Raw genomic sequence first — 22694 nt, 5'->3', positions numbered from 1 at the left:
AAGGAAACAACACTTGAAAACCACACGGCGTCTTCATGGTCGACGAACAAACCAAATCATGTTGTCAGAGTTTGAGGGTGGTGTGTTAATAAAAAAAAAATTGTAAATTTACTTTGTACCTTAAGAATCTGGCTCCGTGTGTAGCAAAAATTCTAATTTGCAAACTAGAATAGCAACTTCGAAGTCTGATAGTGCATATTTACAAACTGAATTATTTTTCCCATCGACTTTTCAGCTGATTTGTTAGCTTGTTTAAGTGAAGGGTATAATATCTGGTGTGCTTGTTTTTGTTGTCAAGGAGACTAACTTCATATTGTACATTCGGCTGCCAAAATGAAGCTAAGCTATTTAAAACGTACGATTTTTTGTAAAAAGGTACTTGAAAGTCTTAGATATTCTCACGAAATTTCTATATAAAAGCTTGGCTCATTCGAACCTCGAATTGATTATACATACGGTAAGTAATTTACAGATTTTCGCTTTTACATGTATAAACGAGTTTTAAGTTTCAATTCCCTCGTTTAAATGCAGTCGCCGTTGCGCAGAAGTTCAGTTTTAGTTGAATGAAGCAGATAATTGCTAAGCGACAACGGCAAACTTTGAACAGCGTCCTGTGTTACGCTCAAAGGCAGCTGTGCGAAACTTAAAACGAACCCTTCCAACAATGCAGGAGCAATTGAAAATTTAATTCCGTGTTATGTTGCATGCATTTCCAGCTGAGTGAAACACAGAACCCGAATGTGCTTTTAAATGAAAAAACTTCAACAATTCTCCTTCGCCGGTCCTTTGAGGCAGGTGTTGCGGCCATTGTTTACGACGTCGAATAACGTGGTTTTTGTTTTCTGTTCTAATTTGAGTTTTCTTCGCTGTTTCCGGCACGAGGAAAATTTCAAAGTGCGATTAAAAGGTTGGATAATGCATCTACTTGGGATAAACGCGACAACATTGTGTGGGAAGGCACAATTTGCTTTTTTGTTTAATTTTTCGCGTCAACATCAAGTTGCGATTCAATTACGAGTTAAATGTTTACCCATGGCAACATTTGCGTACATGTCAAAGTTCGATAACACACTAATGATTGCAGAAACCAAGATTTGATTATGCTGCAGTTTTGCATAAGAAGGGAAAGGTCGCACCCGAGTTTCACCGAAGTGCGCTTAGTTTCTGCCAACCATTAGCAAGAATCAAGAATTAATTTTCAACGCGAACAAAAGGGACCCGCTCTTATTGTAATTACACAGTCTAATTATCGTTATTTTTCTTTCGTTGTGTTTAGAACTGTCTAATATGCGTATTTGTATTTGCAAGAAACTTCTCGAATTGCATCAGAAGCCAAATTCGTAATCTTGTCAAGATTTAAAACAATTTCAGTCGGTAGCGAAGGCTTTAGCGTTTTTCGCGTGCCAATTACTGTGAAGCGAATATTTTTAATAGCCTCGCAATGTTTCTCAGCATACCATGCAGCTATCAAGCAGCAAAAGATATTAAGGCCCTTGAAATTTGTGAAACATTTTTTAATTTCCAAGAGTGTAATTTTTCGCTCCCTTTAGGTCCCCTCCGGGTATTTTGAAGTATGTTTTGGATTGGCAAAAAATCATGATTTATGATGGCAGCATCGGGCGCCGAGATAGTGCATGGAAAAATGTTTTGTAGAAGCCTCACGAAATATATCAAGACAGTAAAATAATCACGCAAGCTTTGACGCAGAAGTCTACGAATCAAAACTGTTACGTAAATATTTTTTTCTCTAGAGTTTTCTCTCCGTATTTTGATTATCACACAGAAGATGTCATTTTGGTCGTGTTTTGATTTCGTTCCCATGTAGCTTCGACGTTGCTACAGTAGCTTCGATGGTTTAAAAAATCACTCAAACGTCTGCTCGCTGGTTTACTTAACGCTCCATTTTCTATCAGAATGGGAGTAACCGAAGTATTTTCTTTCCTTCTCTCTTCAAAAGCATGCCGGTGCGAAGGTTTCAGCAGGTTCACGACAACACTCAAATTAAATTTCTCTTTGGTGTGCTCTTAAAAATTAGGATCACATTTTCCACAAGGGTGATTAGTATTTGACAAGCATTTATCATTCCTCGACAGTGCCTTTGCTTTGAATTATTTATTTAGTTTGTCAAGAGTGAAACACTGAGTTAAGTCTTTTCGGCAAACACAAACAGAAAGTCGAGAAAGTGGTTAAATGAAACAATTGATTCTAATGGCAACGTTGCATTGCTTGGAAACAGCAGATTTGGAGTGAATTCTGTTTCTAGTTTACTGCCGCCATAGAAACTGGTGACGCAGTATCAGCGCTTGGCGTTTTAAAAACAACTTTAACTTATACCTTGTTGTTACCAAAACGTCTTGCAGGCTATAAAACAGCCCAATTAACTTTAACATTTTTATTCGTAATTTGTTTCACGGGGCACTGCCTTGATTTAGGGAAACTTTATACGGTGATACGCGAGCGGAAAAATTGAATATAATCGTCGTCGTAAGCATAAATTGGATATATCGCATGAAAAATGTAAAACTATTATCCCGCGAACAAAATAATTGACCATCCTTATCAGGTATTGGTTCTTTGGCTTAAGTATTTATCAAAGTCGTAGCTACAGGCTTGAAGGCTTTTATAAAATTTTCGACGTTGGGTTGTCCCCCTAGAGCTTGTCATTTTGGCCGTTTTTTTGACGCGCTTTCATAACTTTCTCGTTACGCACTAAGATTGGAGGAAGTAATATATTAAACGACATGCTAAAACAGTCTTTGCGGTGCCTCTTATTGTGTTCAGTTTTAGAAAACCAGAGGTGGTATTCCCAGTAATAGCAATTTGTTTTTTGTTCGCTTCAAACGCTGCGCGAACTATTATTCCTCTAACCTTTCAAAATATTTTGGGAAATACAACCGTCTGTTTTTGCTACATAAGTCAAAAAAAGCTTTAGCAGCCATTTACAATGAAAAGTTTTATTATTAGGAACGACAACAGAATATTAGCTCTCGACAAAGCATTGGCCGGTATAAATTAGTGGTTTTTGAGTGGGAGCTATATCGGCTAAAAGAAACTTAGCAATTTGGCGGCAAAGTGGTTCGGACGCTTGTTACCATAGGAACAAGTCTCATGGCTTGACGTTACCTCGGTTACCAGCCCTCCTGTTCCATGGCCCTTCTCTGTCCTTCATCATTTTCATTTCCTCTTACAACCAATGTGAGATACTTAGCAAGATCGACTCCTCTGTGTGACTACTGATACCGACGTTGCCTTGTCTCGGTGTTAAAGCTTGGGCTTTTAATTGCCTTACTGTGGAGAATTGTCGAGGTAAACGTTCGAAAATTCCTATTACTTCTGCGATGTCGTCATTCGTGTTCGAACGAACGATGGTTATTGCTCATGTGTTCCATATATTAACGGTTGCTGCTTCTGTGCCTTGTTTCAGCGCCGTTCTGCAACACTACGAAGGCCAAGAAATAAGAGGAAGCCTCGAGGATGAACTGAAGAGGATAACTGGCGAATTTGAGGTAAGCATTTTCGTATTAGTGTCATATGATCTTTTTAGTTTCGCAGTTTCGTCAAGCCACGTTGCGTGGCGTGTGGAAAATCTCTATGAACTTTTCGCCGGAACTCTAGCCTTAATTCCAAATCACTGCTTAGGTCTTTGCAGTGACTGTTTCCTGAAGCGTCCATGGTGTTTGTGACAATATGGACTGAAAGCCATTCGCTAAATTATCGCAAAGATTGCCTGTGGGAAGCTGTAGTTTTTGTTTGTGGCCTCCATATTTCAATGGCATGGCTTGATTCACTGAAAAGTTATCGGCGCAGAAAATCAGGGCCCAGTGAAAGTCAAACACCAAACTTTGATAAATTCAGATTAACTTTAGAGTCATGTCAACATGTGAGTACTATTTGTAATGAATATCTTTTTTAACACGTGTGTTTTCGGAGCGCATTTGTGCGATCTACAAAGCACATTAAGATATGAAGAAATTCGCTCGGCTTGGAAAAATTCCTCTTTCAGTTTCGCTCGTTTAGTTCTTCCCTTACTTTTGTCCGACAGAACAACATCAGTCTACCTGGATGCTGCTCTTGTCGTGGTCTGCTCTAGTGTGAGAATTATCAACGACATCCTTTGGGACCAAAGTTTTATTCTTTTCGGAAATAGTAAATTGTGTGCATTCTATTATAGGCGATTGTGTTGTTTGAAAATATCAAAGGAATCAGTCAACCGGATTTATTCGCAAACCAGACCACGGTTCTGTTTCTAGAACTCGTCGGAGTAGTAATTTACAGCGATTTAAGAAGGCCTACGCTACAAACGCTATTCAAACGATTTCTTTGTGAGGTCTTTGTCTTTCAGATCGTAAAATTTCAATATATTATTAAATCGGCCGCATGGCGGTAGGGTGTAGAGCGCGCAACAACAGGTAACTAACGTCTCGATTATTCTTTAACGGTTGAACGTTTTGACTTATTTTTCCACATTTTCTTCCATTGCACAGCTCTTTCTAACAAATCCATTGTCGTCGCAACTCATAACTTCTGCAGTTATGTCCCTGAGGTTAAGATGGTCTTCGCAGAAAATAAAAAGAATATCTAATAACGATAAATTAATCATGAAGGATGTTTTTTAGTGTGAAGGAAGTTTGACGCGCTTTCAAAGCGTCAAAATGAGCGCAGTGTTGTGTGGAATTCCTTCAAAGGGCTCCATGATGGCATTCTGTTGAACATCTGTAGCGAACGCTGCAGCAAAGTCCACTTTAGACTATGTTTTTGTAATTCAATCTGGCATGGTGTGTTTTTTAATTTCTTGTTACATGTAGCTTGTGGCTTATGCTATTGTTTTGAATAGATTTTAAAAGCTCAGGAACAATATCGATCAATCAATTTATCTCGAAAACATAACTATAGTAGAATCTGTCTTACGTTCTAGAACGCCGACGTTTTTTTCGCATTGCGTGCGGCGGACATTTTGGAAAGCGAGAAAGTCGATTTCAAGCTAAGAAGAAATCCCTTTCCCCCCAGCTACCTATTTTTCGATTTATATTAATTTTCTTGCAACCAAAGAAAACAAAGATTAAATGTCTGGGCAACAGAGAACACAACAAGTTTGTTTTTTAAAAAAATCTGAACCACAGCGCACAACTTTTCGTTAAATAAAGCATGCAGGAATTTTTTTTTCAATTGGAGCTAAATAATATTATTAATAAAATTTTCGCGCGTCAGCACGTAGTTTTCGCTTTCCATATGTTCTAGAGATAAAATTAATCGATGCCATATTGGCGAAATACTTTTTGCATTCATGAATATGGTTACTATTTTCTCTCCTAAAAATCTCTTGAAGCGTTGAACAAACTTGACTTTCGCAGTTGTTGACAGAGTCAATACAGCGATTATTTCTGTTCTGGCCAATATTTTTTTAACTATAACACAGTTTGTTCGAAAACTTGAAAGAATTCAAGGCAAACGGTGCAGCCAATCCGCGTTGTGCAGTGAAATTAGCTTAAAAGCTGAGTACTAATCATTTTCAATGGAAAATATTTGCTGTGAGATTGAATTATGTTTTGACCACACTGCTTCATTTCAATTTGTTTACATTCATGAATGAAAATAGCCTTGTAATAATTATTCTGCCAGGCTGAAATATTAAGATTTGATCTATAGACTAATTTCTTTAAGTTCTACTATAACAGCTGAATTCTGCAAAATCCGGCAACATTTTCATTGGCAGTGACTTTTTGTGAAAGGAATTTGCAGTAGTTGAAATTTGTTGTTGATTTTATTTGATATTTATAATGTGGCTAATGTGGAATTTGAGCTTAATTTTGGAATCTCTCCTATAAATATGCAATTTGCTGAACCCCATGCTAATTTGTACCTTTTTATCACATGAATATAGATATTGTGCGGAATTGAGGTTTTATTTTAATTTAGGCTGGTTTTGTCATATGGTTACTGTCACACTGTTGTCATAGCAATAAACCATTTCTCATAAACAGTGGGAAGAAAGCCTGTAAAATGTGTTTTTCAACCAATGCCACAAGCCATATGCTCAGGAAAGATCTGACTCTCCCTATGGGTCTAAATCCTGTGTGTTCTTTGATTTTAAGGCGGCATGCAGGCTTTCTCTGAGTGTATGGCTTGTGTCATTGGGTAGATAAAGTGTAGGATACTGGTCAGCAGAAAATTTTACCATTACAGATGTAGATCCTGCTGCTATGGGACTCTCTGTGGGTATCTACAAACTTATTTTTCATCCGCAAATCATTTATTTTGTACCAACCTTGTAAAAAAAGTTCTGTCAGTTTTAATTTGTTTCTCATATTGTCAAAATTACCACTCCACTCATCTGTCGCTTAGCTTTAAGCCCAATATTTGCTTGCTGCATATAGCATACATAGACAAAATAACACATTTGCAGTTGGTAGTTTTACGGTTATGTTCTGAATAAATACCATTACAGTAAAATGTTCAAATTGCAGGAAAATCTCCTTAAGTTTACATTTCTACATCACAGAGTCATGAATTCATGTAGATTCATTTGTTGTTTTACAACATTTTCTCTTTTCATATTATCAAGTCTAAATGAACTGTAATGAGGGAAAATTGTCATTGACACTTAGCCAAATAGTAGGCGTTGTCAAATCCAGCTGCGTTGACAAGTGATCGTACAATTTTGCAAACCCTACATCCTCCCAAATGAAGTTGAAAATGTGTCGTGCAGATGGACATATACAAATCAACTTTTTGGTGGGAGTGGAACTGGAGGTGAAGGGGGGTGGGGATAGCCACCATTTGCTGGCAAAACAGTGAGGTGTCCCAGGACATTTGTCTTGGATTGCACAATGTAGATTTAATTTCCAAGTGATAAGCATTGAAATTCTCCTTACAATAGCCTTAATGCGTGATGACATCAGACTAGCTAAAATCACCACCAAGGCTCAGTTTGAGAATGCAAATCTTAAATTTTATCATGTACTTATTTCCAAAGCAGCAAAAATGAAAAGAATACCCAGGTTAAAACAACACGAAGGCAACGAAGGTTTGAAAAAATGTGGCACAAACAAGGCTTGGTGGTGAATTTTGAGCATGTTACATAATCGCAAATAAGACCTATTTCAATACGTTATCAAGTAGATAGGTAATCAGAATAAAGAAAATCATCAACAAGGAGATACCACATTGATGCACCACAAAATCATTGAAAGAAACATAAAAAGAAAGCCAATTTTCAAGCAGAGATTGAAAGTATAATTTATAAGAAGTACATTTGTACATCAACCACCACCAATGTTTTACAAATGTGTAACACAATTGACTTAGTTAAGTCCATTTCCATAGCAACCAAACTTGCTTCAAGTACATAATAGTTTTTCTTCAAACAGGGATTTTATATAAGTAGGTTCTGGGACTTAAGTTGTGTCAGTATCAGATCTGTGTCCTTTCGGCAAAGCATGACAGTGGATTATGCATATGTCATGCAAGTTTTGTAGCCTGAAAAAATTCCCTGTCAGTTTCTTTTGTAAATTTTGTGTTATACATGTATACAACTACATGTAGTAACATTTGTTAAGTATTATACATTAAGCAATTTTGGTGGAGGAGGCAGGGGGGAGGGAAAGCTCTGCACTGCATAAACCCGAGATGTGTGCAACATCGTCAGTCATCAGCTCACATTTTTAGTTAAGCAATTCTACAAATGTATCAGTGTTTGTTTTCTTTGTAAATAACTACCATGTATGCCACTGCTTGTAATATCAAAGTTCGATTTTTTTTTGGTAAGTAATGAAAACAGGGTCCGAAATTAACTTTTTTTAGGCAGGCACCAACTCGCGACTGAATTTTTTTTTTCAGTTGCCAGATGGAAAAATGTGGTCGCCAAAAAGAGTCAATAAAATTTTTCCTTCACAGCGAAACACAAAAACGTGAAATTTTTCAAGACGTTTCTTCACGTGAAAATATTCCTACTGCTACGCGCCCACAGTATGGCTGGCAGTTGAAACCGCTGAAAACATGGCGGTGCTAAATGTTGATTACAGCGCATGAATTATAACTGTTTTGAGGGTCATTTAACAGTAATCTTGCCTTTATTTTTGATCTTAATTATTTTCTATGGGAGTTAAAAACTTCAAAGAGACAAGAGGTAAGTTTCTTGCTTGAAACCAAACACAAGGGTTTTTTTCGATTTGAAAAGAAACCAGTTCCTTGAGTGCCGGTTCAAGACGCTAAAAGTTAGTTGCCTAAGGCGACTAGCCTCACAATTCTGGTCACTAACACTCAATTTTCAGTCACATTGGCGACCAGCTGGTCGCATTTTTGGACACTGTAAAAGTTACTGGCTTAACATAAATTATTGCAACAGAACTTTATTTTGCAATTATCAGACCATACCTTCGAGTACAAACTGTTGCAAGCAGATTGCATGTTATATAATTATTGGAGGACTGCTGTGTAGCAATGGTCGTTCACCAAGTGACAAAGGTCAGGCTGGGGCTTTTTAACACTGATTGATTCCAAAAGTTCAATCATACATCTATAGTATCTATAAATACCAGTAGTTATTGTAGTTCACAACTTAACTTTGTGTACATTTTTTGTTACATATATTTTCATTGTTAAAGCAGACTGAAACAGTGTCACATATTTGATTGGTGTATCTTGAAGTGTTCTTTTCTAGTCTGATCTTTGCGTCATATAAAGATTATGTTGTCCCTGTTTTGACCTGCCCAGGGGATCATTGTCCAACTCTCAGCTTTAAATAGCATGTTCGTAATCTAATATAGAGATGTATGTTGTGGTTTCCTGATCAAGATTAGAAGGTGAAGATTAAAACTTGTTAACCTCATATCAGGGATTGGCAGTTAAATCATGGGAAAAAAATTTCAGCAAGCGTTCATCCCACCTCTCATATTCTATTTATTTAGTGAAATGTGCTCCTTACTAGAAAGTGTCAAACAGTTTCAATTATTAATTTATTTAACAGCTTACAGGGCTGTTTTGTAAAACCTATGTTTCTGTTTTACAACAAATGAGCATTACTTTGCTGGAAGATTTTGTGACTTATCTGAATACAAAATTGCACTTTATACACGTAGGTCATTAATAATTGCTGGAATAGTTTGAATCACATTTAAATCATTTATTAAGTAGTAAACAATGCGGTTCAGTGTGAGTGGGTTAAATGCAGTGTAAGTTGGTTAGACTTAGAGGCTTAGTGGTAAAGCTGTAGATGTATTGGAAAGGACAGTATGCATAAAAAGGAGTATGAGAACATTCTAGGTAAATCTTGGTGTTGGAAACAATTTTTACTGTTTGTTTATGAATATGTGTTTATATCCTGCTGAGAGTTGAATTATTTGACCTTTCATGAGTAGTTGTTCTAGAACATGCAACATCAAGTAATTACTCAAGACTAATAAATGTCTCTCTTAACTAGCAAATTTGTAACTCAGCGTGCTTTTTAATATTTTTTAGTGTTTGTTTAAATGTTTCGATGCAATCTGTACAAGGATTGCATGATTTCTTTTCAGTGAAATTCTATCTCTTCTTGTTAGTAAGACAGATCAGCTGTTCATCTTGTTGATCAGGATACTGATTACACAGTCTTCTTAGCTTGCGTAATCTTGTTGCCATATGTGTGGCTGTTATTCATTTAATTTTTAGAAATCACTGTTATCAAACAACTAATGATCGACTTTTCTGTGCTTTTGAATTTGTAGCGCTCACTTTGCACTTACATAGCACACAGCTCTTTGCCAGTTGCTAACATTTTTCACATCATAATTATGATGCTTGCTCTGTGCTCATGTGATTTGCAGTCAAATAGAGTACATGTGTCTGTTTAGCTGTCATCAAATGAAAAAGTTCACATTCACAGAGAGTGTACTCGAAGGTATCCAGCTGGATAAAAATTTAAAATTTGCAAAACTACAGATTTCTTTGTTATTTTGACGTAAAGGAAGATAAATTTAAACTGTTTGCTTGTCCTAGTCAGTCAACAGCTGCTAAAAAGGTAACGCTCTGTTGTTGACATAGGGGTCCCATGTTCATGCAGGGACCACACTCTACAAACTATGCCTAGACAACACAGAGCATTTTACTGAACACTTTTTTGGTGTAGCTTTGGATGCCATCAATGTTATGTACATAATATAATGTACATGTACATGTATCTTGAATGGTTTAACACCAACAAATCCATAAGGAGTACAGAGTAGTGCCAGGTGACATAAGATTAGGTCTATGGCAGCTAGCAACAAACTTGTCAACAAACCAACGTGGTATACTATTGCCATGTGTCTTTTTCTGCATAACTGGTGACCCAAGATGTTGCTGGAGTAACTTCTGCCTAGTACCATACTCTATTCTAGTCTCAAATATAGCTCTGGTGCAAAACGAATATGTCACTTTTTCCCCATCAGTTTCTTTGCATTGGAGTTGTGTTGCACATAGCTCTAAAGACACTTCTGTTCAAGACAGGAAAAAAAACCTTTTCATGTCCTTTTCAGACCTGACCTGATAAAATCCTGTCTGCATGTCAGACTTGAAACATATGCGTTCACATTCTTTCAGATTCAGTGACCTTTCATTTTATCTGACAGTGTCTCTCTTTCTCCCATTTTGAAGACAAGATGTCTGGTAATGAAAGGTGAAATAAACATGTGCCTGCATTGTATGTTGTAAGATTTCTTAATTAGTTCCTTTGAAACTCAAACTCTATTTTAGGTCCTATAACCCTTTCTATTTAGCCTGAAAATCCATACCTATGACACATAACCTGTAGTATTTAGCTTACTCAGGCAAGGAGAGGAACAATCCCTTTGATTTCTCAAGGCATGCTCCAGCACTGACTTCAAAATACCTGTCAGTATTAGCATAATTTCATGCAGTTCCCAAGGTCATCTCGGGCTTCAGCATATTAAATTACATAAAATTTATTGCAGCAAAAAATATTGCTCAATTTTATTTGCAACATACAATGCCTACATGACAAACTGACTTGGTTGTAAGGGTCAAATACATGTAGGCTTTATTACACTGTTGTCATCACACAAATATTTAAAAATAATCTCCCTTTTGCAGTGTTGTTCCCCCCCCACTCCACCCCACTCCTCCCTTTTCAGAGTAGGGTTACCTCTTGCAATTCCAAGTGTTATTTTTATGTGCATTGTAAATTTCTGTTCCCACAGTCATCTCCAGAAATAGCCAGATGTTTTCACATTTCTCATTTGAAAGTCAAACTTTGTTTTTCTTCACCTTCTTAATAATTAGTTCATTTGTGTTTAGGAATTCTTGTTTGGAATTACTTCAGTGTGAAAAATATTTATTGATACCTTTTGTAAACTCTCTGAAACAATGGAGAGGAAAAAATATTCATGTTCAACAGAGCAAATTAGATCTATAAGTTCTCTTTTGCTAGATAAGCTCATTTTTTTCTTGAAGGAGAGTATTGTTTCGTTGCTAGGAGATATTTGGCTTTGTTGACATTGCTTGTGAAAAAACCTGTTTGCCTTTGACAGCTCATTGTCTGCTGTGACTAAAACTGAAAAAATTTACATGTCTTATATATGGAATAAATTTATTTTTGATTGTTTTTTCATTTTTTCCTTAAAATGGAGTCCATATTTTACTTGTGTTTGAGTACTGTTGAGGAAAAATCATTTTTTTGGCTTATATTTGTAAAATAATTCCTGTGTAGTTGCCATACAATTGTCTGTATTTGTTTAGTTATTATGCTAGCTGTGTTTTTCTTTTGTTCCTAACAGGTTTGTTTTAATGAGTTATATATGATGTGTATATTATCATGCTTTATATTTCAAAAATAATTATTAGCAGTGAGACCCTCATTGAGTAAAGACGCTTATTCACAACCGATCAGAATGTTTGAAATATCCCTGTAAATATTTATATGAGCAGTTAAGTATGTGTAACTAAGCACTTAAGACTTGCAAGAATATTCTTTCACAAGGCTGCGGTCAAAGGTAAATTTTGAGGTGCCCAAAGGTTCCTAACCATGAAATCCTAGGTGCCCAGCACTTAAGCTTATGTGAAAAAAGTAGGTTTTTATAGTCACCCAAAATTGAAAGTTAGTTGCCTGTGGCACCCAGGCGCTTTTAGAGCACAGCCCTGCTTTCAATTTTTTTTAAAAGAATTTATATAAAATTTAATTATATTTGCAGGTTTATGATGCCACCAATACGCAAGCCAGAGATGGATAAATTGAAGGCTCCTTCTAAACCTTATCTGTCTCTGAGTAAATCTGTTGGAGGTGCAAGCTTTAGAAGTTCCTTTGATGAAAGCACAAAAATAAACCTGAGCAGTAGTTGTTTTAGTGCCATCAGAACAGAGAAGGGAGACCCTGATGATGACTTAACAAGCCTTAACTGGTTGCAAAGCAATGACATTTTGAAAGGCTTTGAGGTGTCGGCGACAGTGCCACCCATGTCCCCTAGGAGGGACACAAATGGCGACATTCTTGACACGCCCCCTAGAGGGGGACAGGCAAAAGGACCTATCTCACCAGACAGTTTGGCAAACAAACAGAAGAGCCCATCAAAGCCTCCTTATTCATTCTCATCTCTTATTTTCATGGCTATTGAGGAAGCACCCTCAAAGAAGTTACCTGTGAAAGACATTTATAACTGGATCATGGAACATTTCCCTTATTTTCGGGATGCGAGACTTGGATGGAAGAACTCAGTTCGGCACAACTTATCTTTGAACAAATGTTTCAAGAAAGTGGACAAGGACAAAGGGCAGGTTAGTTTTAAACAGAACTGTATTTAAAGTACAAATTTTAGCAATTTTTGGATCATTTCCACTCAGGGAAATGTTGAAAATGGACAGTGCTGCATGAAATTATTACTTAACTTTCAATTGAATGTTCATACACTAAAGTTTTATCTATGGACCTTTAAAAAAGTTAGAACCACTGTTTGCAGCGTCATAAACAGTACCACATGAAAGCACTGATAGTAACAGGAAAGGAAAAAAGAAAAGGGGGAAAGTAAATTTTGCTCTTGGGCAAGTGATTGGATGTTGTGTACAACAGAAGTCTGGCACTTACTAAAAGAGCATGTGCTAGATTCAAGATGGCGATGAAAAACCCAAGTATTCTGGGTTTCTTTTTGTCATTGCGCCTATTGGGCAACTGGAACATTTGAGTGGAGGCAACTAGAAACTGAAATGTTCTGGCTAACTGGGCAACTGGATTTTAATTTTTTTTTCCTGCCCTGAGTAAATGGGTGGGGAAAATATAGAAACTTTTCAGTTAGTGGTTGTCTTGATGTACAATCAAATTTGCAGAACTACCAGAGACATTTTAAGAAATGAGTCTGAGTAAGTAAGGAGAGTTGATATTTTAAGCTTAAGGCAGGTCTGATTTACTTGAATAGTTTTATCTACAGAATGTTGGTAAAGGATCATTGTGGACGGTAGATCCTGAATATCGTCCAAACCTTCTGCAAGCTCTAAGAAAAACACCAGCCCTTCACCCATATCATCATCTTCTAACCACACCACCACCGTCACCACAGAACAACGGATCTGGAAGGTGCAGTTGATTTCTAAATGCTTAGTGTTATTACTGTGCAACTGTAGATGTACACTCTATGTACATGTACATACATGTGTCAAGCACAAAATGAAATTTGTTTATATTTATTTCATGAAATCAGATCTAATGAATTTTCACTTACCATTCCCAAGTTAGTGTGCAAAGAACTTGTGGATGCTATTTTTTCCTGTCCTGAAATCTGAACTCAGTGGTTTCATTAAAAATTAAGGGCCAGGTGCGGGGCAAACTGACTGGCTGGGAAGACTATTTTGCCCACCTGATCAATTACCATTCCCAAGTTAGTTTGCAAAGAACTTGTTGATGCTGTTTTTTCCTGTCCTAAAGACTGCACCATAGTTTGGTTTAGGGATATTAGGGATCTGATGATACCAATTTAAAGTTTCAGAACAGGGAACCATTACTAATAGCTTCCTTTTGTTATATTCATTCAACTTTTTCATTCTTTCTGCAGCTCCTTAGGAAGCCATGCTGGTAAGTGTAGTCTGTTTAATATATTTATTTTTGATGTTATTTTCTCTTAGAGGTCAACAGCAAGTAGAATGGTTGTCTAAACTGATTTAAGCGTACTGATAGTTGTACATGTATCTCTATAGTGCCATGTTTTCTTAAATTCTCAGTGAACTCTATAATCTGCAAGAATGGTTAACCGCTTGAGAAAATCATCAACTAAATAGGTGTTGTATAGATACCACCAAATAGGTTAACATGTGCAACGTGCGATATATAAATTGACTCAGCTATTAGCGAAATCTTAGGGCTTTTTGTGTGCAATATTGAAGGGGACATTGGATTTCAAAAAGTTTCAAAATGTTTGGGTAGAAAAATTGCTCATGGGGATACAACTTATTTGTTCAACTTGAGCCTCACACCCAAATCACACAGAGAGTGTTTAACAACAATCCTAAACTCCAAGGGAAAATTAATTGTGCAATGTTATTTTGATATAAAGAAATAATATAAATTTTTGCAGCTAAATCAGACCAAGTCTGCAAATAACAGTCTGTTGTCGGACAATAATTGCCCGGTAAATTTGAGGTTTTGACAGGTGAAAGCTTAGCCTGGTTGGACACTCTGACTGTGCTTTTCTGCTACAGTGAAAAATATTTTAACTGGAAATTTGTGGCCGAGTATGGAACCAGTTATTTTATTATACTGCCAAACAATACTATGCAAAAAAGCTTTGTTATCAGTTTTGTTTTTGTAATCTGCAAGTGTTGTGGAATTAATTTTCAGTTGTAACTTGAACCAATGAAAATAATATGCAAATTGAATACACAGCCCAAATTCTCACTTTTCGTTTATCTGAATGCAATCGCTTTCAAAAACTTTAAAACCTCTAAAATGTAACCAAATTGTTTTTCTAGTCCGTAGTAGTTCAAGAAACTCAGACCAACACACCAGAACCAGTGGCTATGAAGAATATAACTTAGTGTGCCCCTCCTATAACAGAGAAACGGAAGGGGGGCGAACTTTCCAAGCCAATGGAGCAAAACTATGGAACAGCATCCCTTTAGACATTCGCAAGAAAGAGTCCATTGGCTCCTTCAAATCTTCTGTTAGAAAATATTTTTTGTCCAAAAACTCTTAGCTTAGTTTTTAGTTGTGCATATCTAGATTTAGATTTTTTAAATTTTTAACTTTTATCATATCTTTAAATTTTTAGCTTTATTCTGTTTTGTAATTTTTATTATCTTATAGTGTAAATAGTTTTTAATTTTTAACTTAGGATAGAGGGCCACTGGTTCGTCAGTTTTTACTGTTATGTATTACCCTCGGTAAATAAAGTTGTTACTTACTCACTTACTCACTAGTCCGTATGATCTAAAATTAGTTTTATAGCTCTTTATAGCTTTTTTACATCCCCTGTGGTTCAAATATAGTCTCCACACCACAGACATGTTTTTGTGAAAAGCATGAATGTACAAATTAGTCACGCTTGGTGAAGGGTCTACACTGAAATACCAAAATGTCTCACATGTCCCTTATTTTTAATTTCTAAAGACAATTTTTTTTTGTCCAACCAGACTGGGTTTTTTGTCAGGTCAAAACGTTTCCTTGGCCTGACAAATGACCTGCTTATAGACAAAAATTATTTGCAGTCTCGTCAGACATTTAAGTACATGTGCTTACGCTAATGGGTGAAAATTGTTGAAAAAGATTTGCCTTTCCTCAGAACTTGTGCTAATAGAATGTGTGGCAAATATTTAAGGAGAGGCAATATTTTCAAACTTACCGGTATAACTTGAAGGGCTTAATTAAAGGCATTAATTTTCATAACTTCAGGGAAAATTGATGTTGATCCTGATGCAGAGGCAGAAGCTGTGGCCACAATCTGTATGATTAGTACACCTCCTGAAGTGAGAGTGGCAGAAAGTAAGTACCTCTTGTCTCTGAGAAAATTACCAGATTGTTCTAAGAAAGACAGAAACATGCATGACAGAGTAATTGGGTGACTGATGTTTGACTAACCGACTTGCCAACTGACAGACTGAACGAGCAAATGACTTTTAGACTGACTTTTTGACTGACGCAGGGACTGACTTACTCACTGACTGGCTGGCTGGCTGTAAATATGTTATGGTGATACGGTAAACTGCCACTTATAAGCCCTGGGCTTAAACAACTTGGTAAGGGCTTATGAAGGACTTACAGATGGGCTTATAAATTGAGGGGCTTATAAACTGAGGGGCTTATAACTGGAATAAAAAACCGTTTTGAAACAAGCTATAGAGTCACATGTTGATTGAAATAGGTTCTTCATTTACTGGTAATTAAGCTTTAAAACATCATAATAAAATGAATTCAAAACAAGGGAAGCTGGAGGGGGACTTATATGCGGGGGGCTTATAACTGGATGTATATTTTTGTTTACAGGTAGCTGGGCCTATAACCAGGGGTGCAGGGGGGGGGGGGGGATAACCAGGGGGCCTTATGAATGACAGTTTATGGTATCTGCAAAGAGGAATTATTTAATAATTAAAATAGCTAATAGAAATGAATAATAATTTGTAGTTGCATACAAAGGTGACTAATTGTTATTTGTTTTATTAGTGGTGCGATGCCAATCATGTCCACCCTCTGCAACTGACAGAGAGGACCTCTTGGTTAAAAAAGCCAAAGAGTTTTTGTACAGACACAGAGGATCATTCTCTGGTGCTGTTTCCATGGCAAAGGACAGGAATTCATCCTTGCTAATAGAATCCCACAGAAGGTGAGGCTCTACTGCTTGTTAGAAATAAAGGGGCTCTGTCAGCTATTTTTATGGTGACTGTTACAGCCTTGTGCAATAAAAAAGTGTGCAAGTGTTATCACAAATTCAGGTGATATGACAACAGGAGTTTCTTTCTCCTAAATCCCAACCTCCGATTGAACTTCTTACCTCAACCAAATGTGGTTTTCAAAATATGTGCTGATTGTCCAGGGAGTTATGTAGGCGAGACTGGCAGATGTTTTGAAACTAGCTAAAAAGAACACATGAGGAATGGGAAGTCTTGTGCAAGAGGTTCCAGTATCGCTAAACATGCTTGGTCTTCAAATCACTCTGTTGACTTTAAAAAGTCTCAAGTGATGGACAAGGATTCTTTCAATCTGTATTCGCAAGATTCTAGAATCATGTCACAACACTTTGATAAAGCAAGCAGATAGCAATTCAAGGCTTCTCCCCAATCAATACTCTACTCTTTTAAAAAAGAACAATTATTAGTTTATTGACACTTATATTTTTTCCATTTTAATATTCACTGTATTCTTTTTATAGTCCCACCTTCTTTTGTATTTATTTGTAGCTGTCATCGTTTCCATTTTTATTTATCGCAGGCTGTAGTCTTGGAGCTGAAAGCTTGAAAATTAACTTTATGTAACTATACTCGTAAAGAAATATTAGCTCACCCAGTATAGCTTTGCTAGCTGCGAGCTACTAAGGCATGTAAACTTATCATACAACTGTTCATTATATGGCTAGCTCCGTGAGCGGGCGAGATGAATCAAATCCTGCGCTGTGATTGGCTACCCGAGCGGGTAAGATGGAGCTATCTTGCCCGCTCGGTACTACCCGCCGTGTCCCGCAAGAAAAATTTCCCCGAAAGCCATATAATAAATCCATTATTGACCAAGCTTGTTCGGTCAAGATGGCTGGATGTTGGCCTCGTTCTCTTTTTGCGTGTTTTTGGACCTCGACTCCGTCTCGGTCCATAAACAAGCAAAAAAAGAACTTGGCCAATATTCAGCCATCTTGACCTCACACTTGGTCAATAACCCATACATATCGATAAAAGTTACTGTTACTGTTACAGCTGGTGAACGTTTTTATAAATGTTTGATATAACAAGTGTTTTAATTAAATTCACTTTACAGAAACAACAGAAAACCCCTGTCATCATCTCTCAGTAAGATTGACACTGTGAGGATGAGGCAAGACATTTCACCCGACTCGTCTCTTGATGGTGAGTTTGAGTTTGATCACCATGGCGACTCGGATGACGAAGATGACAGTGAAATTGAAGAGACCATGGAGAAGGTTGTTAAGGATGAGCTGAGTGATAAGTTGAGTGACAGTGGTTACGGCCAAGGATTTGAAGATGAAATTGAAGGAAAGCGCACAGCTAGCCGGGACAGGCCTGCATCGTGTATTAAACGGGGCCGCAAAGATAGCACGGCTGAAAAACTGAATGATATCGCTGGTGCTGACGCACTGCTGGAACTGGCAAACTCTGCATTTATGCCATCACCGAGTGTCACATCTGGTACATCAAGCCCTGTCCCACAAGGCTCTGCAGCTGCAGTAAGCTAGCACATGTTGGATGCGAAGCCTTTGCAACAATGAAGGAATGCTGCAGCCAAAGCAGTGTTGTGCTGGGCTCTCTCTTTGTATCCCTCTGTTTTGCAGATGGTCCAATGTACTCTGGTTTGTTATGTTGTATGTATGAGATGAATATTGTTAGACAACAGTCCATTGATTGTAATGACAGATTCCAGTGATCAAGTGATCATGGAGCAGTGAAATTCAAAACATTTTATTTGCTAAAATTGAAATAAGTATGACTTATTGACAGGGATCTTAACGTTAGAGGTTAGTGGGTGTAGCGGCCTAAAGAAAGACAAGCTCAGAAGTTACCCTTTCACTCCCAAGAGTTCGAAAGTCTCAAATGACCTTAAAACAAACAGTACCACATGAAAGTACTGCTCAGCTTTCATTTGAATGGTCGCACACTAGGGTTTCATCCACAGACATAAAAGTGACAACCAAATCAAAAGTATACAGTCCATATATATATATTGCAAGCTTGACTCTGAGAGTAAATGAGTCAGTCATATGTAAAGGTCAGTTGCGTCAATATAACGACCTAGATTTTATCACAGGAACGATAATGTCTTGATCCAGAGAGCGGGAAAAATTACTTCACAAAACTGGCATGGAGGGGTTTTGTATTCGATCAATATATTTTGGCTAAAAACAAAATACGTACCAAAAATATTTCAAGTTGTACTTGCAGTAGGCAAGTCTACTTTAAAACAGCCAATATAATACAGAAAAGTTAAGTGTTATAGTAATGGTTCCAGGGTAGTAAGTATCATGTTTAAGGTAAAGTTGCTTTCTAAAAGGGATTTTACAACAGTCAGACCTTTAATTCTAGAGTTGTTGTTAGACTGAGCAAGGAATTGTCCAGCTGGGGTGAAAAAGTGAACAGCTTATGGCGAGGGGTTAACTTTTTTTAAAAATTGCAAAGTTGTTGTTGAAATAATTATGCAAAACAATATCTCTTTTTTTAGAATAAAAATATCAATTTTGTAATTAAGATCACCAGAGAGAAATTGAGAAATATGCCTTAGTAGACTTTTGGCCTGTATATATTTCGTGGTATCCTGTGGACATATTTAACGATGGACAAGTTAATTTAAATTGATTCGTTATGGTATTGTTTGAAGTACTGTAGTTATTATCCTTTCAATATCTGTGCTAATTCTACGACATTTTAGTCCATAAAAAATTTATTCAGACAACCGTGCCATGGTGAAAACCTTGTCATGGACTCCAAAATCGTTTTTGAATTATGCTTTTACTGGAGAAGTGTTGAAAACAACTGTACTCAGTGAAAAAAAACAGCAACACAAGAAACCTAGTGTAGAGGAACACCATTACGTAGGAACATGTTCCATATATGGTGATCTTCCACACAGGGGCATCATACGTACTGACATCTATATAGGAGAATCTTTGCTGACGTTATTGTTTACATTTTTCCTCATTAACATACGACTTTGCGTACAGAAGGCATCACGCAAGACACGCATTGACTACGAACATTTAAAGAATTTGTGAAACTTAGTAATTGGTGAAATTTTTGCTTCTGTGGGTGTAATATTCGCGGAGAAATGGGCTTTCAAAACCAGCAAGATCTCTGGATGGCAAGAGCGCTAATGAGTTCATACAATCTTTGTAAAATTTTGAGTTTTTAAACCCGCGTCGCACAAAAAGTATTTAATACGTCGTGCTCAAATTCCTTGGGATGGTTAATCGTGCTGTGCCCTTTAATATTTAGAACTAGTGTTTTTGTAGCTCCATCAGAAACTGTATCGCTTATGCTAATGAGGCAAATATTGTAAACAAAGATTCTCCTATTGGTCGTCCTTTCTTGGTTTAGTTATTTTGCCACTTCCTGACAATGGCAATGTTTTGTTAATAAAAACACAGATTTAAAAAAGAGAAGGATTTCAAACAGTTAGTTGGATTCATTCGTCACACAACCTGATTAGCGCATAACTTCGGAAGATCTCGATTATTTTCGGAGACACTCGGAATTTAGCGGCCGATAGAACTCGTAAAGTTAGTTTAGTGAGGTCATTTTCTTTACTCATAGTGCGTTCTATTGGCTAGCGGTTGTCATCACAAGCATGCATTTTTACCACTAAAGAGATGTAAAGCTAATTACTTTTCAATTTTAGATCGTAAATTTTCTTCAGCCGCTCTCATTCTCAATTCTTAGTTGAAGAATTATTTTTGGAGTCTATTTTGGTAATCACATCGAAAAATATCTTTTACAACCGTTAGATGTCACTTCCGCATACGTATCAGTGAAACTCGAGAACGTTAAATCAGTAAATCATTCGTATTTTATATGAACAAAATTATTACCATGAAGTTACAATTTAAACGAGATATAATTATTCTTGTGTTGTAAAACTGTAGAACGGGTGATCTTAAAGCTGAAACGCAGCAGTAAATAAGACAATCAAGTTGTAGTTTATGTTGATCCGAAATATGTAAATAAAATAAAGGAAATCAAAAACAGTTGTTTTCGTTGTGTGTCTGGAGTTAATGTGGCAACGAAATCTAGTTTTCATTTCCTCATGCTGTGTAACCTGCAATCACAACCCCCTCCTCCCATTCAAAAGAGATAGAGAGACACCTGATAGCAGGTTACATGCAGTATTCACTCTCAACAACTTGAACAAGGTGAAGATTCACCACCGAAATCTCACAACTAAAATAGAGGGAATGTTTGTTAGTCTGTTAGGAGAGTTTGTATTTTGAGCTTAAACGTAAAAACCGATTTCTACGATCCATAACGAGAGGTACTAGAGTTGGCAGAGCGCACGTACATGTAGACAGTGGCCCTTTGGGCACAGGGGCTCTCATCAAATTAGAGGAAATTGTAAGTAACTTCAAATCATTAAAAATTAATAAAATCCAAAAAAAATTAGAGGAAGAATCTGGTGCGAGGTGCGGAACAGAGGAATTTTCAGACGTTGGCCAAAATAGCTATGGAACTTTATTATTCCCGGTGCGCGATCCAATCCATGTTCCAGGAATTTTGACAATTTTTCAATTTTCTGAGCGGTCCCAGTCCACGTATTTTGGGCCCCAGACCTCGCACTACTAGGAGACCGCGTATTTGAAAATTTTAAAATGGCCGCTCATGAAACGAAGAATGTCCCCCGAGAACATATAAGATTATCTTTCGTTCATCCACTAGTTTGAGGTGAGGTGCCCCTGTGGCTTGAGAACTTAACAGCTGTGGAAGACACTGGACAATACACCAATCTTTATCGATATCAGCGCTTCCACAAGTGAAGACCACCTTACATTTTGTTTACTTCCTTGTTTGTATATATTTTTTGTGACCTCAAGTAACTTTACGAGAGAACTGCAAAGATGAGCCACGAGTTAATCTCCTCGCGGATTTTTCCTTCGCTTTGGGGGTCGCTTTGTCCTTATACCTCCCTTATAGCTCTCTTCCTACTGTCCTCGACCGCTGGACAGCATTAGCTTTGGCGCGAAAGTATGCTCGGATATTTGTCCGTGGACAGTTATATCTGTTCGGGGGGGGGGGGGGGGGGGACAGTTTTCCGAGAGAGTAGCTCGAGGAAAACTGTGGACTTTGAGGAACAGATAATGTCCAAGGACAAATATCTGAGCATATTTTCGCGACAAATGGAGGCTATTGTGATTATTATAATAGTTTTCGCAACACGCGCAGTTTTGGCCTAAGCACGTGACGTGTTTAGACCAATCGCGTGCGAGTGAAAATATATGATGGATTATAATGGCTTTTAACAGTTGTAAATAGTAATTATTCAGTGCAAAATCGAAACGATGTTTATAGCAGACGTTTCGAGGCTAGCCCTTCCTCAGTGCTAAGTTTAGTTTAATGGCTTTTGTGTCATTTATGGGTCTTGCTTCTCTTATATCTTGCCCTGAAACGTTTGGGAAATTAAAACAATCGAACCCTAGAAAAGTATCACAAGCGAGGAAATGGAGTTAGAGTATTGTCAATTTTCGACCCTTTTTCGATCATTTTTACTCCTTTTCCTCCTTACTAGTAAACTCACAAGTCTCCAAGTTTTGGAAAAATAAACTGAGGAAGAGAGACCGCCCCCCCCCCCCCCCCCCCCCGCAGATCGCTTCGCTCTCCGAGTTCTTCAGTTTCGCGCTCTTCGAATTTTTTTCCGTCCTCCCCAGGAGCCTGTTCGCAGGCTACGCAGACATTAACTGAACGTTTTTAGGAACTGTAGTAAGGTCTTTGATATGCTTCGATATGCTAGCCACAAGCAGGCCAAGCTCAATCTTTGATGTTACGCAACGAACGCTTCATGGACTTTGCATGAAAAATGCACTTTGGTCCAGTAAACATGCTGA

The 22694-nt window shown here is 37.4% G+C and overlaps 1 protein-coding gene across 1 annotated transcript; it reads left to right on the top strand.

Moving 5' to 3' along the window:
• The first annotated feature begins 452 nt into the window (after positions 1–452).
• On the top strand, positions 453–21794 carry LOC145469331 (forkhead box protein N3-like). Its single transcript, XM_081453013.1, has 8 exons — positions 453–3306; positions 3425–3506; positions 12162–12741; positions 13389–13534; positions 14010–14029; positions 15842–15931; positions 16610–16769; positions 17912–21794. Exons 3-8 carry the CDS (start codon positions 12166–12168, stop codon positions 18345–18347), a joined length of 1428 nt encoding a protein of 475 aa, XP_081309139.1. The 5' UTR covers positions 453–3306; positions 3425–3506; positions 12162–12165; the 3' UTR covers positions 18348–21794.
• Positions 21795–22694: the final 900 nt, after the last annotated feature.

The sequence above is a fragment of the Orbicella franksi genome, chromosome 15 (assembly GCF_964199315.1).
Source record: "Orbicella franksi chromosome 15, jaOrbFran1.1, whole genome shotgun sequence".
Lineage (NCBI taxonomy): Eukaryota > Metazoa > Cnidaria > Anthozoa > Scleractinia > Merulinidae > Orbicella > Orbicella franksi.
The sequence above is the reverse complement of the archived record's forward strand: the minus strand, read 5'-3'. Positions and strand labels throughout refer to the sequence as shown.